We start from the raw sequence: 15,174 nt of genomic DNA, 5'->3' as shown, positions 1-15,174 counted from the left end.
AGGGAGCAAGCGACATGGCACAGAGCGTAGCGCTATAGACGTGCACAGAGAAGGCGCACGCCTGTCGCTTTGTGTTGTATTTTACTCAGTGATGGCTGAGATGGTTTGAACACTTCTCTTAGATCCGAGGGAATAGGCTGGAGGATTTTGCATCCTGTCGCTTTAGAAGAAGATCAGCACCGAAGTCTGGTCAAGATGCAGCGGAGGGAAGTGTCGCATCTCTGGCTGCTGATCACTTTGGCGTCGGTGTCCGTCAGCGGATTTCCCACAAACTTTAAAAAGACTTCAGTCAGAGACAGAAACGCTTCAGCGTCCCGTACTGAGGTAAACTGTTCTCATATCCTCCCCACGTTTTTTGGGGTCCAGGCTATTGTAACGCCATAGGCTTGTTTCAAGTTTGTTTCAAGTTTACAAATTTCAAATCGTAAATTGACATTTGTAGCCTACTTGACGGTTATGGGAAAGATGAGATTTTATTTTGTTGTTGTTTTAAAAATCGATTTCAGTTTGATGTTCATAAAAATTACATTTAACTTAACCATGATCCTCATAAGCTTTTATTAAGTGTATTGGGTGATGTGATGTGTTTTGTGTGTTCACAGTTTTGAAATTTTTAACAAACTGATAGATACCAGTTTAATTTTTAAGCCCTCTTAACTAAATTAAAACCGCAAGGAGGGAAGCTTCCTGTCTTCTAGTCTTAATATTAAACTGTGCCATGTAATGAATTATTGAAACTCGATCTCATGATTGCCTTCACAACATTATCTCTGCCGTGTGTGCGTGTGTGTGTTTTGCATACTTACATCTGTAAGGTATCAAACATTATGCTTCTCATCAGGAGTTTGGCTCAAGTCTTTTTGGATGGCATTATTTTGTAGTCAGGGTTTTTACTGTAGGTAAGTTCTCAGAGCTCAGTGGTCAGTAAGGTTGCAGCAGTATATTGGTTACATCGTATACCATGGTATGAAAATTGACGGTTACCATACACACTTGCTTATTACCGGTACTGAAGGAAAAAGCGCAATGTTTGTGCACCTTTCTTCCCCGACTGCCTGTCAGACTCCGCAACGGGAGACACATGCACGCATGCAGCAGACAAATGGCAGAAAAAGAGGCTGAAAATGTACTTTAAGCAAAGTTTTGTCTTAATACTTAATTTTATTTCATACTTAGTTACAATGTAATGTATATATATTTCCATATTTATAAGTATTCCATCTTTATTTTCCTAATGCACATTCCTTCTTCTTGTTTATACATTCCTTTTCTTTCCTTTTTTTGTTCTCTCAGGCTTATCTTGTTTACTTGTCTACTCACTGCCTTACAGAAGAACATTGCACATACACACTGAGAGCCACTGTACCAGAGTCAAATTCCTCATGTGTTCAACATACCTGGTCAATAAAACTGGTTTTGATTAACGTTATTAATGCAAGACTATTTGTAACAGACTTTTACTTGCAACAGAATAAGCTACTTTTACTTAAGTAAAGGATTCTTTAGGGTCAATCTAGTGCTACAGTCCAGCTCAGCCAACTGGCACAGTCACTTAAAATAAAAATGAAAAGACTCCTTGATTCATTCATATGAGGGTTGTTGTATCTGATAATAATAGTAATTGTGTAATACTGTAATGCCATGAAACCGTGATATTTTCTGAGATGGTTATCATATCATGAAAATCTAGTAGCTATCCTGAACATTTGTAGATGTAACCATGTCAGCCAATGATATACTGAGGTAAACAGAAGATATCCCTCTCCTTGTTTTTGCTTCTTCTCCTGAACCAAGTCAATTATGTGCAAATCTTTCTTTAGTCTTTAGTTTTTACTCATTTATACACTATAGGGAAGTGTCCTATCCATGTCCTCCATATCAGATTTCTTTGTGGTACCTGGTTGAAAATGAGAAGTTTGTTGTAATATTTGTGTATTTTCTTCTGTAGTGATTTTAGCTTATACTGTATACAGTGTGTAAAATCTTTGTTTCATTAGGCAGGGCAAAGCAAGGCAGCTTTATTTATACAGCACATGTCATACAAAGAAGTAACTGAAAATCCTTTACATAGGCAAAAAGAAACATTAAGAGCATTAAATATAATATGTTAGAACATAGCTTGACCACTTTTAGAAGGACTGCGCGAGAGGCCACAGCAGTGTAAACAGGATTGTTTGATTTGTTAGTCTTCACGCTTTGCCCATTATTTTGCTTGAAAGAAACCTTTTATTTGTTGCATCAAGAGGAAGCTAAAACAATAAGAACAGAATTGTGTTTGAACTGTTTTCGTTGTTCTCATTCATTTAAGCTCCACAAAATGCACAATCCCACAGAGAGTACATGTTTCAGCTGCAGCTGTAATTTATACATAGCCATTGAATAATCAACAACACCACAATATTAACCCTCTAATATGCAACATATTCTACACCTTTTAAGTCACAAGACGGGTCAAAAATGACCTGCATTCATTTTCAATAGTATTTTATCCATAGCAGAAAGTTTCACTGTAGGATCTTTAAAGCTAATTTATGTCATTACCTAATACTTTAAAAAACAATCAGTTGCTTAGTTTTTTAAAGTATTATTTTATTTTTGCATGATTCTAAATGGATGTGGCAGGAACAAAACACAATACAATAGTACTGTGTTTTCAAAAGGATGCCAAGTCATATTCTCAAGCAAGTGTATTCTGTATTTCATCGGTGTTTTAGAGACACTCTCTCTCTCACATTACCAGATAAAGTCCCATAGGTCACCATCTAGTTTGCTAAAACACAACAGATCAACTAAAACACAACAGATCAACAACTACCTAGCTGCATCTCCACAGCTGTTTAGCTATGAAACAATAGGTGAAGCTGTCAGGAAGGACACTATGACCTAGTGGTGGAAAGTAACTAAGTGCAATTACTCAAGTATTGTACTTAAATACAATTTTGAGTTATCAGTACTTTACTTGGGTGTTTCCACTTTCTGCTGCTTCATCCTTAGACCACTACATTTCATAGGTCTATGTTGTACTTTTTACTGCATTACCATTTGATCACTTTTCAAAATCAGATGAATAAAGCAAAACACAGTATAATCAGACATTATTGATTCCTGTTGGGAAATTTACAACCTACCCAGCAGTATGTAAAGCACTCATTAAATCATAACAAAGGTCATCTCAAGACACTTTACAAAATAAATACTATCATTATTATTATTATAGAGGAAAACCCAACAAACCCCCCTTGAGCAATACTTGGCGACAATGGGGAGGAAAAACTCCATTTAATGGAAGAAACCTCCGACAGACCCCAGTTCTTGGTGGGCAGCCTTCTGCCTCGACCGGTTGGGGTAAGTGGATAGAGGAGAGAGAAAAGAAAAGCAACAAGACACAACAACAAACAATCAAACACTGGGGAGGTTGATGTGGCCGGTGACTGCTCATCAGAAACGTAGAGCTCCAGAGCCAGGGCAACCTGCAGAAAAGTACAGGGAGAGAGAGGAGACACTATGGGAGAGAGGAGACACAAAGTTAATGACATTTAACTCTGGCATATACTGTAGATACATGGCGAGGAGAGGAGAGGAGAGGAGAGGCGATGAGAGGAGAGAGAGGAGAGGAGAGGAGAGGAGAGACGGCCATGGGACAACCCTAAGCCTGGGCCTAAAATTGAGGGATGGTACACTAAACCAAACTTATTCTTGAACACGTGTCCAATAATTCCATAGACACCAGTACATGGGCTCAAGTGAAGGCTGTCCTGCTGACTACAAACCACTGGTACAGTTAAATATATTCAGTGGCAACAGGACAGCCCAGGCCCCCCTTGCAGTTACCAAGATGCAAGAGGGGAACAGTCTTATCCCTGTTCAGCCACATTACGTGTTCTAATGCCATGAAATATCAGAAGACATATTGCAACATGCTAAGTACCTTTCTACCCTCCCTCACTGTCCTACAAGGATTATATTGAAGGCAACAATATTATATTAAGACAGTTCTGACCGGCCAAGGTGTCAGCAGCAGATTCTTTAATTCCTACAAAGTGTGGCCCCCATGGATGGGACTTGTTTGCCCAGCACATCTCACAGATGCTCAGTTGGATTGAGTGAACACCTTGAACTTGTTGTTGTGCTCCTCAAACCATCCCTGCGCCGACTATTGCAGTTCCTATAAGATTTATCAAAAAAAGAAAGTTTTAAGCGTGATCTCAAAGGTAGAGAGTGTCTGCCTCTTGAACCAAGACTGGAAGCTGGTTCCACAATAGAGGAGCTCAATAGCTAAAGGCTCTGCCTCCCATTCTACTTCTGTGGGCTCCAAAAACCACAAGCAGACCTGCGCTGTGAGTAGGGTTGCAAAGGTATGAGATTTTCACAGTATAACTAGCTCTGAAAATATCATGGTTTCACAGTATTATGGTATTGCACAATCACTGTTATTATCAGCTACAACAACCCTCAGAAGAACGAAAAAGTTTAGTTTTTTCATTTATTTTTATTTCCAAGTGACTGTGCCAGTTGACTGAGCTGGATTGCAGCATTAGATTAACCCTAAAGAATAAAGATAATTTAAAAAAGTATATAACTGTAAAATATTATATAATTAAAGAATGTTAGTTTGCATGAGCACCAGTAGTAGACAAAGTATTCACATCCTTTACTTAAGTAAAAGTACTAATATCACACTGTAAAAGTAGCCTACTGTGTTACAAAAAGTCCTGCATTAATAATGTTAAGTAGGAATCTTTATTTATTGTGACATGTACAATGAAATTACATTTGGAGCCGAGGGCCCTGGGCTGCTGCGTGCATATGCACCGCCATCAAGGGCAAAGGCGTGGGGGGGGGGAAGCGGGTTCAGCGTCTTGCCCAAGGACACTTTGACATGTGGACTTCAGACACTGAGATTTGAACCTTCAACCTTGAACTCGACTGCTCTACCCACCACACCACTGTCAAAGCAAATATTAACACAAAAATGTACTTAAAGTATTAGGAGGCTACTCAATGCAGAACATTTTATAAAGTATATCATTACATTAACAGCCTGTCCCTCATGCTCTGATGTAAAAGCAGGATTTGACTGTTGTAGCTGGTTGAGGTGGAGCTCTGCTGAACTGTTTTGTATCCAAGTGCAACTACTGATCATTTTCATTAGGGATTAACCTGCTGATTATTTTCTCCATTAATCAACTGACTGCTTTGTAACATTTCTGACAACGGTGAGACAGGCCGAAGGTTTTTGTCTTTGAGATATCCAACGTAAGCCTGCACTGCTGGTTTAAATTCCTCTCTCTCTCTCTCTCTCTCTCTCTCTCTCTCTCTCTCTCTCTCTCTCTCTCTCTCTCTCTCTCTCTCTCACACACACACACACACACACACACACAGGGGTCAGATCAGGATCAGCACGAGTTATTTTGTAAGTCAGAGATTAGTGAACGAACAGGCAATGTTGAAGATGATTTCAATAGCGCATTTTATAACCAACATTTATTGTTTGTCATTAAAAACACTGAACACTGCTTTTAAATCTCACACGGTGTGCACTAATAACCAGCAGTGTAATGTCTACTCATATGCAGTCTTTAAATAGGTCTTAATCATATTTCAATAGGTGTGTTGTATGGATGGCAAGTAATTCTTTATTCCACTGTTCTTGTGTCCACTTCATGAAAACTGAAGTTTAATTTACACTCTGTAGAGTGTCACAGCTGCTGAGTTAATCCTTTATGTTTGTGTATTTGTATTTTGAAGAGCTGTCTTACAACACACCCTCTGCCACAGGAGCAGTACTTCACCAGTACTCAGGTTTATGTGATGCACTTATGGGAAACAAGGGGAGTATTGCACAAAAGTAGAATTAAGTGATTACAATATGATTTTAAAAACTGTGAAACATTTATAAAGTTACATGTGAGGACCCTGTGGATCTCATACAATGGAGCAGCTGCGAGTAAATTACAGAATATAATAGCTGCTGGTTCCAGGACCAGAGACTTTCTCTTTTCCACATACAAAAGCTGGTCAGTGATATCAGCAGACTACTGAGTCAGTATTTATCTGCAGTACTTCTACATATTGTACATAGTTTGTCATGGTCAATTTATGAACGGAGAATATACAGTAACTGGCAGGAGAAGATACAGAGAAAGAATCTTTCCTCTTATCTATTTCCATGTCTTGAAATCAGTCAGTCAGTCAGGTTTCTGTAGGTATCCCCACCCAAATTGCACTCAGTAACACCGGGCTGCGCACCAAAGTGCGCTATGTCCGTGGTCACCAAAATTGCAAAACACCATTTAACATGCCAATATACATCTTGTGCTTGGAGTCTAAACCCAAGTTTTGCGCTGTGCCTCTCGCAGGCCTATGTCTGGATGGCAGCATATGGTTCAACATTAATGTGCCTTCATAGTTAGAGTACTGATTCTGTGTGCACTAATAGCCCTACAGATGCTGTTTTTGAATTGTACACTGATAACAAGCCGTATGGTCCCTCTTCTTTTTAGCCCCTGAAGACATGTGTTCGTGATTTCCAAAAATAATTTTAAACTTTGACTCATTAAATGAGTTTGAGCCCAGAGAACGTGGCAGTGCACCTGACCTTGTTTTTGCACAGTAGAGTTGTAACTTGTGTTTGTAGATGCATTGATGAACCATGTTCACTGACAGTGTTAAGGAGCGAGCTCTGTGTGAATGGGTACTCAAATTGCACCACACAAAGGCTTAGACAGAATATTAATTTATTATACAAGTAGAGGTAAGTAAATCATAGCTTAACTCAACAGGTGAATCTGGCATTGAGATATACAGCCAGGGACAAGATGAGTGTACCGTACAGGTACCAGGAAAATGAGGCAGGACAGTCAGGTAGTGAGTCGGGGGAACACGGACGAACACGGGAGAGCATGAAAGCATGGGTGTAGTCCGAGAGACGAACCAGCGGGGATCTAATGAAAAGAGGGCGTATATATGGGAGACGAGTCCGGGAAATAAGGAGCAATGGGTGGAGGTGATAATAATGATTACACTGGTGCAGATGACATGACAGAATGGCAGGGAGAAATGGGGAAAAAACCACACAAAATCAGGAAGCATAGGTCACTAACCATGATAACCATATCTAAAGGCAAATGTGTTTATATGTGTTCTGAATGGCAACACTCAAAGCCTTCCATCATAGCCTTCCCTCTCTCCAGCAACAGAGATTTTTTTCACATGTACTATATAGTAACTACGCTTTGAGCACAGCCAGAACGTGGCTGATCTACACTAAATACCTTTTGATTAGTGTGTTTTCATGAAAAATATGTACACCTAAAATGCACTAATATTTGATTATACATTTTACTGATAATGTCCTGCCCTGTGCAAGAAAGTCAGTGTGTCATTACCCCCTGAAATTTATACATTTATATTTACATATGTGTATGCATGAGTGTGTGTGTGCGCACGTCTTTTCTCTGCCCCACTCTCTCTCTGCCCTCGCTCTGAGCTCAGTATTTTTATTACATGGGTTTATGTTGCTCACAGGGAGCCGTGGAGCCTGACTTGGTCCAGGGCTGCAATATGACGCACAAACAGCCACTTTACTTATCCGATCTCTGGAACAGCAATATGAACAGGGAGATACTGAGTGTGATTCAGAGGGGGTACATTCATTGAAAAAGTCACAGGGGCTATGAAAGAGTAGGTGCAACTTTGTAAACCAAATAATCCTGAATGGACAGTCATCCCCTCTACACCCACCCAAGAGGCATGTTGAAGCTGAGGCCACATTTTGCAGAGGGCGTCAAATTCCTGAGCCAGTTCAGGTTCAACTTGTGTACTTTATTGTGGAAATAGCTGTGCAGGATGGGTAATTCTCAAATGTCCTGCACCCTAGATGAGCCCAAGATGAAACTGTATATTATAATCAATGTATCAGAATGTATACTTTATGTGATGATCCACATCATGTGCTGAAGTCTTTGTCTCTCTAGATTTTTTACATAGCTAGTTCTTTAACTGCATGAATCTGTGCTCAGCCTAAGAGAATACACAGAGCTCTAAATACTTGCACTGTGCATGTCCTACATTCAGTATGCACGCATAAAAAAAATCTTGCGCATAACACACACACACAAACAAACACACACACAAAAAAAAACAGTAGCAGTTACCAAAGTCTCTGTAGCTGTTTTTCAGTTCCAGATGTCTAATTACCCTAAAGGAAATGGGCTTGTTAATATGTTTGACTCTTCTGAGTTACAGAATTTGAATAACCTTTTATCAAATAGGGATCTAATTTGGAGACCTTTATTTATTGGAATTTTTATGAATCAGTGAATGTGTTTTAAGGGGCAGCACGGTGGCACGGTGGTTAGCACTGTTGCCTCACAGCAAGAAGGTTACTGGTTCAGGGCCTTTCTGTGCAGAGTTTGCATGTTCTCCCCGCGCTTGCGTGGGTTCTCTCCAGGCACTCCGACTTCCTCCCGCAGTCCAAAGACATGCGGGAGGAAGTCATCCAAAGACAGGTTGATTGGCGAGTCTAAATTGTCCACATGAGTGCATATACTGTATATCCCAGTTTGGGTTGCATCAGGAAGGGCATCTGGCGTAAAATGCTTGATAAATGTATACATGCAAACACTTGATTCACTGTGGCGGCCCTTAACAGGAACAGCCAAAGGTAGTAGTAATGAATGTGTTTTAAATAGCTAAAACTCAAAGAAGTGTATTATCATGTTATTAGCTAACAATACAGAAACTGCCACTTCAGTGGAAATCAATGTACACAGCCTTAAAAATAAGACACCAACATCAAGGGAGAACATTATCCTTATGTTTCATTTTTGCTGGTACTGATTTACTGTTAATTAACTGCAGTCTAACTGTGTGTAATTTGTACAAATCTTGTAAAATACTTGCTATTTTAACCAGTGAAAGTGGTGGTCAAGCTAAACGTGAGAAGCTGCTAATCAAATGTCGACCTCCCAAGCTGGAAAAGCAGGTTATTTAACACCTGGCAACAATGAGTTGTCATTAGCTGCAGTGTTTTAATCAGCTACCGTGTTTTTTGTTCCATTAGTTTGAACATAGTTAATGTTGCCATTCTTAATGTGCTCTAAAGAAACATAATCTTGCAGCACCTTTGACCTGTTCTAAAGGCACCTCAGGGAGGTATCTATCCTGGGAACCACTAGTTTACATGACTCTTTACTAATAAACAAGGGGCTAGAGCCATGCTAGCAGGTCGGTTTACTTAGACACAGTAGTGTGTTGAGTTAATATCAGCATGTTTACAAGGTAATATTTATCATTGTCTTCATGATGAAGTTTAGTGTGTTAATATGCCAACATCTGTGAAACAAAATTAGACCTGAAGCTAAAGAAAAATCAATGTATCACCTCAGTCATTATGATTCCACCTCAGGAACCATTAACCTTGGTACCACATTCTGCCAGTCCATCATGTTGGGGTATATCTCTCAATAAATTAAAACGTCAACCAGCTGGTTAATGTGGATATTTCATCATCATTGTTCTTCATTTAAATCTGTACAACAGTTGAGGCATTTCACTAAGCTGCTGCTCTAAAGGAAAAGTCAGAGGATCACCAAAATCAATGGTATTAATTCTTGGAATGTCAGTGCAAAGTGTTGCATCCAGTTCTTTTTACCATGCTAACTCAGAGAGATGAAGCAGTCCCAGTAACTTTGAAACAGTGCTGATTTATTCCATGAACACAGGTAAAAATTAACATTACACACTCAGGTATCTTGCACCTCCAAACTGCACGCAGGCAGCTGAAAGATGAAAGACCCCGAACCACAACAGGCCTATACATTATATCACTTCGGGCTAATCCCATTCTACAGAGAGAGACGCCAAACCGTGGCGTCTCCCAGGGACAGCTTTGCAGCTGGCCAGAGCAGTAGCCAAAACATGAAGAAAATCAATGTGTGATTGTCTGTTGATTATGTGGTGTGTAACTAAAAAACATTCTAACACGACCTCTAGTGACATGTCATGACATTAAACATAAGAAAATATTATGGCTATGGCTACAGTTAAACACGTCATAATAATAATATTAAAAATCCTGTCTTCTAACAGTCACCAACTTTCTATCTAGTTATCCTTGACCATAAGCATCCTGCAGCAACTCATGAGAATGACTAAGCATTTTAACAGCCTAAGCTAGACACCCCGTCTACTCTAAACATTCCTAATACATAAAGTACCTAACCAATATCTATCTAACTAAAAATACCTAACAAAAGTTTGGTGGCAGTTGCTTCAATGGTTGTTGAGATATTTTAGTTAGGACCAAAATGTTGGGCTGACTGGCATTTCCTTGTCTAGACCCTAGCATGGCTAAAAGAATTAGTAGAAGTAGTTTTGAGAATAGATTATTTGGTCTCAGAGTCTGTTGAATCTAGATGTTTTGCTAACTGGGAACCAGTTTAGAAATTAGACAGAAAATCATAATCGTCTCTGAGGTGTGAGTCCCTAGCTCTGCTGCCCTAAAGGATAAAATTACTTTGCAAGTGGTCAAGATCCTGTTTACAGTATGTACCAGTTGAGATGACTGCAAGCCAGGTCTGGTAAACACCTTCACTTCAGGAACTATATATTTTCTTCTGTTTTTAAATGTATTTTATTAATTGTTATGTACTGATATAAAACACCCACCCAACTCATTTCTTTGTGATTTTCTAATGAAATAATTGTGTTTTATTTTTTCCCTGACCTGTCACAAAGATTCAAGATTCAAAGCATTTATTATCATATGTACAGTAAGGAAACACGTTTCCCTGCACAACGAAATTCTTACTTTGCTATCCACAATGAATGCCGAACAATATAAGTCTAAAATAGTAGATAAATAGTAGTATTTACAATATCAAAACATAAATAACAGCTGTGAAAAGGAAAAATAAAACTATAATAAGAATAATATGTGCAACAGCCAGCAGTGAATGTGCAACTGAGCATGTAAACAATACAGGTGAAATTACATGAAGTAGTTCTTGATTATAGACTCCTGCCAGCTGTTTAGGAGTCAGATGGCAGTTGGAAAGAAAGAGTTTTTCAGTCTAGAAGTCCTGCATCTCACACTTCTGAACTTCCGGCTAGAGGGTAGGGAGGCGAACAGTCCATGCTGGGGGTGTGTTGGATCTTTGAGGATGGAGGCAGCTTTCCTACAGACCCTGTGGTGGTAAATGCTCTGCAGAGAGGGCAGTGGAGTCCTAGTGATCTTCTCCACAGTCTTTACCACTCTCTGCAGGCGCTTGCGGCCCATAGCAGTAGTGCTGCCATACCAGACAGTGATGCAGCTGGTCAAGATGCTCTCAATGATGCAGGTGTAGAAGTTGCTGAGGATCCTAGGTGACATGCCAAACCTCCTCAGCCTCCTCAGGAAGTACAGCTGTCGTTGGGCCTTCTTGACCAGCTGTGTGGTGTTAAGTGTCCAAGTGAGGTCCTCACTGATGTAGATGTCCAGGTATTTGAAGCTGCTCACCCTCTCCACTTCGAGCCCCCGCATGAACAGTGGCTGATGAGATCTCCTCTCCTTCCTCATGTCCACTATCATGTCCTTTGTCTTGTCCGTGTTGAGGGTGAGATTATTGTCCTCGCACCATGACACCAGACCGGCCACAATCAGCTGCTCCTGTGTCTTACATGTTGTTAGTTCATGTTCTGTGGAAGTAAACTCTTAGTAGTAACCCTGTTTAGCACCTACAGTATATGCAGTCATTTTGTGGTAGAAGAGATTAGTGTGATTTCCTTATTTCTTACACTGAGAGAGCAGCATAGACTAGGTATAACATATTTTCATGTCTTTTATTCTTTTACCTTAACATGTTATCTAGTAGACTTTTACACATTTAAAGACACAGTGGCCCCAGATACATATATTTCTATAGGAGGCCCATTGTAATATGTTTGCCCTGTTTTAAGCAAAAGTTGTTGCATTTGTTTTTGCAGAGAAACTATCATGTTGTAAGTAGCAAATATCCCTCATATACAATATATATATACAGTATATGTTCTGTTAGCTTCATAGTTTATATCTGAGGTAAACTGGGAGAACTGTGATAACCATTAGGTATAAACCTTTCTCTCGTGGGCATAAATGAGATATGAATGAGATTATTTGTCCTTTGAGAGAAGTTTGAGTGCTTGCCAAATCACTGTGTATGACATTCTGGGGTACAATTAAACCCTAAAAAAAATCACTGAGTTCCAAAATGAGCGTTTTACAATATGCACTCATTGGCCACTTTATTAGGTCCATGTCAAAGGTGTTCCTAATATTCTGACCCTCTCATGAATGTAACCGGGGAGGACAAAAATATGGCCCATGAGTGTATGTGTCACAGAAATAAGCAGTGGGTCAAAACAACAGGTTGGTGAGATGGGACTCTGTATTATTGGGAAACTGTCTTACAAGAAATGAAATGAAGATCTCCTGCATCTTTGTTTATATTGAAACTCGCACTGCAACATTCAAGTCACAACCATCCAGCTGGGCAGACTAACGTCCACCTGAAATGACAAGAAATCGCTGCTGCCTTGTGTCTCATGATGGTGGAAAGTGTGTTTATTATCCAGAAGGAATGGTGCCTGAATCCTGTGCCTGTGAGTTTATACTACAGGAGTAGTCAACCATACACTGTAGCAGTCTGCCTGTGAAAACTGTAAGCGACATCAGTGATCAGCAAATAGCACAGAATTTTTATCATCACTAGCAACTTCAATCATAAAAATTTTAAAAACTGCTTTGCAGAAATTGTACCAGCATGTCAACTTTGCAACAGGAGAAGAAAATACACCGAGGTTTGTTTACATCTAAGTTGTTGGTACTAGAGTGCTCACTTTTACCTTCAAGACTGTGTGCTGCTTACATGTCTGTTCCATGTTCCAATGAGGTTCAAGAGAAATGATATTTTGTTTCCCTGTATGTAAAAACAAACACTGGAAACAGCAATAAACCTAAACTAGAACCAGGCTGCAACAAACACAAACATATTGAGCTGGGCGATAATACAGGCAATAAACCATGCACAGTGGAAGAGGGTCTGGCCAGACAAGTTTTTCAATGCAGGTTTTTGTTAAACTATTTCCCATAACTATGGTCACTTTTTAAGGAAACCCTAGACAAAAGAATCAGCATGGAGTGTGTCACAGGTAGTCATAACATTTCTACTTGAAAAGAGGTGGACCTGCTGGACTGCAGTGCATGTCCCAGACAGTCTTTGCAACTAAGACTAAGATTCTTTTGTCTCAGCTTGAGAAAGTGATCAGTGAAATTACTTCATCAGATCAAACAGGCTTTATGCCAGGTTGGCAGTCATTTCACAATATGCAGTTTAATGTTGGTTTAATGTTCTGTTCTGTTTAATGTACTTCATACTTTCCACTCAACATGACAAACAAAAGATGTGAAAAAAGTGATTTGTTTGAATAGGAATACCTATTCATAATACTCTTCTCCTCTTCTGTTTATGGTTGGGTGCTTATCCTTCTTCTGTCCCTTTCCACATCCTTTCCCCTCTGATATTCTTTTGTTCAGTTTTCATTTTTTCCTTGCATTTTTGCTTTTCTGACAGTGGAAGCATGGATATAGCTGAGGTTGTCAGGGCCGCTCGGCGGCCGCTGCCTCTCCTCCGTGTTTTTCTTCTTTCTCTCCTCTGCTCTCTCTATCCTGTGGGCTCTGCACCTCAGCTGTGTTGCATTCCAGTAATTAGCAACTGGTTGGTCGATGCACACAGCTGGGGTGCATCCCAATGATTGCCTTCTCCTCCTTATTTATAACGCTGACAGACGCTCAAGTTTTGCCGGAACATTAACATAGTAACGTGGACTGTACATGTTGGTAGAATGCTACGCTGACAGACACTGTGCGTTTTGGCTTGACTCTACCACACTACCTACGAGCTATGCTCATTTACACTACACTACATATCATACATATCCAAGTACCGTACTTTCCCATGTTATGTTCTTTTGATACTTTGTGTTCACTTTATTTACCTGCTACCGCCATGTTTTTCCCCCTAGCACCTGGGTCTGCAAACTTGAGTCCAACCTCAGTCCTCCCTCACCCTCCTGGTGAGGGGGGCTACCATAACAGAGGTGGGACAAGGAAGAAATCAAAAGATAAAAAATACTAAAGAAATCAAGTACAAAACAAAATTGCTGACCTGTGATTGGCTGAGACTCCTGTTAAATTTTTTAAACATGCCTTAAATCAAACCTTATTTCAGGCTTTTGTGTAACAGTGATTTTGAAAATCACCACCAACAATTCTGTTGTGATAAAAAAAAAAAGAAAGATTGAAACAGGGATTTTTTTGAATAGTCTTCTTTGGAGGTCAGCACCAAATGTCATATTAGAGTAAAGCTACAGAACAGAATTTGCAATATAATTTATATAAAATATAATTTATTAGGATATATTGGTCAATAATAGCAACTTTAATTTGTTTAGGTTTTATTGTTTTAGCATGGTTTATATCTGGTATATTTGTTTTATTGTGCAGCACTCTGGGCTCCTTAGAGTTGTAGAGTGCTATATAAATAAAGTTTATTATTATTATTATTACTAAAATATAAACAATCTTGAGAAGGATCCTTTAGAATGCCAGTTTGCTTTATAGTTGTGACACAGATACACACTGAGTAGGGCACGTTAAAGTCCACTTTAAACACTTTGCAATGTGACACTGTCTCTAAATGGCTTCAAACCTAGTTTGGTGTTTTTATATTTCAGTTTCTTGTTATTTATAGGCCAACTGAATCTGATATGCATAGCTACATTAAACTAATACCAGCTGATATATGGGTCTACCTCTAGGATAAGGTTTCACACTGAGGCCTTTAAATGACCTTTTAACTTGTGCCGACTTAGGACAGGAATGACATCACTGCCTCCATGCCCCTGTATGTGTGTCCTCATGTGTGTGGGCAGGTATGCCAAACAATATTAGGAAATGTTTATAAGACATTATTTTACAGTATCATTAGCAATTGAAAACACAAGTTACCTGTCAAAAATTCCTCCATTTTTTGTATTTCACCTTATAATTTGCCCAATATATTGTAATGTAGCCAACAAAATCTCTTTTCGCTTCCCAGGTGATAACTGAACGTAGCCATGGTGACAATCATCGGACTCTCCATGAGCTTCAAC

At 39.5% G+C, this 15,174-nt stretch overlaps 1 protein-coding gene across 1 annotated transcript in view; it reads left to right on the top strand.

The window, feature by feature from the left end:
- Positions 1–235: 235 nt before the first annotated feature.
- The window catches only part of ism2a (isthmin 2a), a gene marked incomplete at its 5' end in the record, with an annotated part of 32,067 nt that continues 17,128 nt past the window's right edge, over positions 236–15,174 (top strand). The window contains one exon of the mRNA XM_020615696.1: positions 236–324. Coding sequence (XP_020471352.1) covers positions 236–324 — 89 coding nt within the window. The remainder of the gene's footprint in view (positions 325–15,174) is intronic.

This window comes from Monopterus albus, unplaced genomic scaffold (assembly GCF_001952655.1).
Source record: "Monopterus albus unplaced genomic scaffold, M_albus_1.0 scaffold169.1, whole genome shotgun sequence".
NCBI lineage: Eukaryota > Metazoa > Chordata > Actinopteri > Synbranchiformes > Synbranchidae > Monopterus > Monopterus albus.
This window is presented reverse-complemented; position numbering and strand designations above follow the sequence as displayed.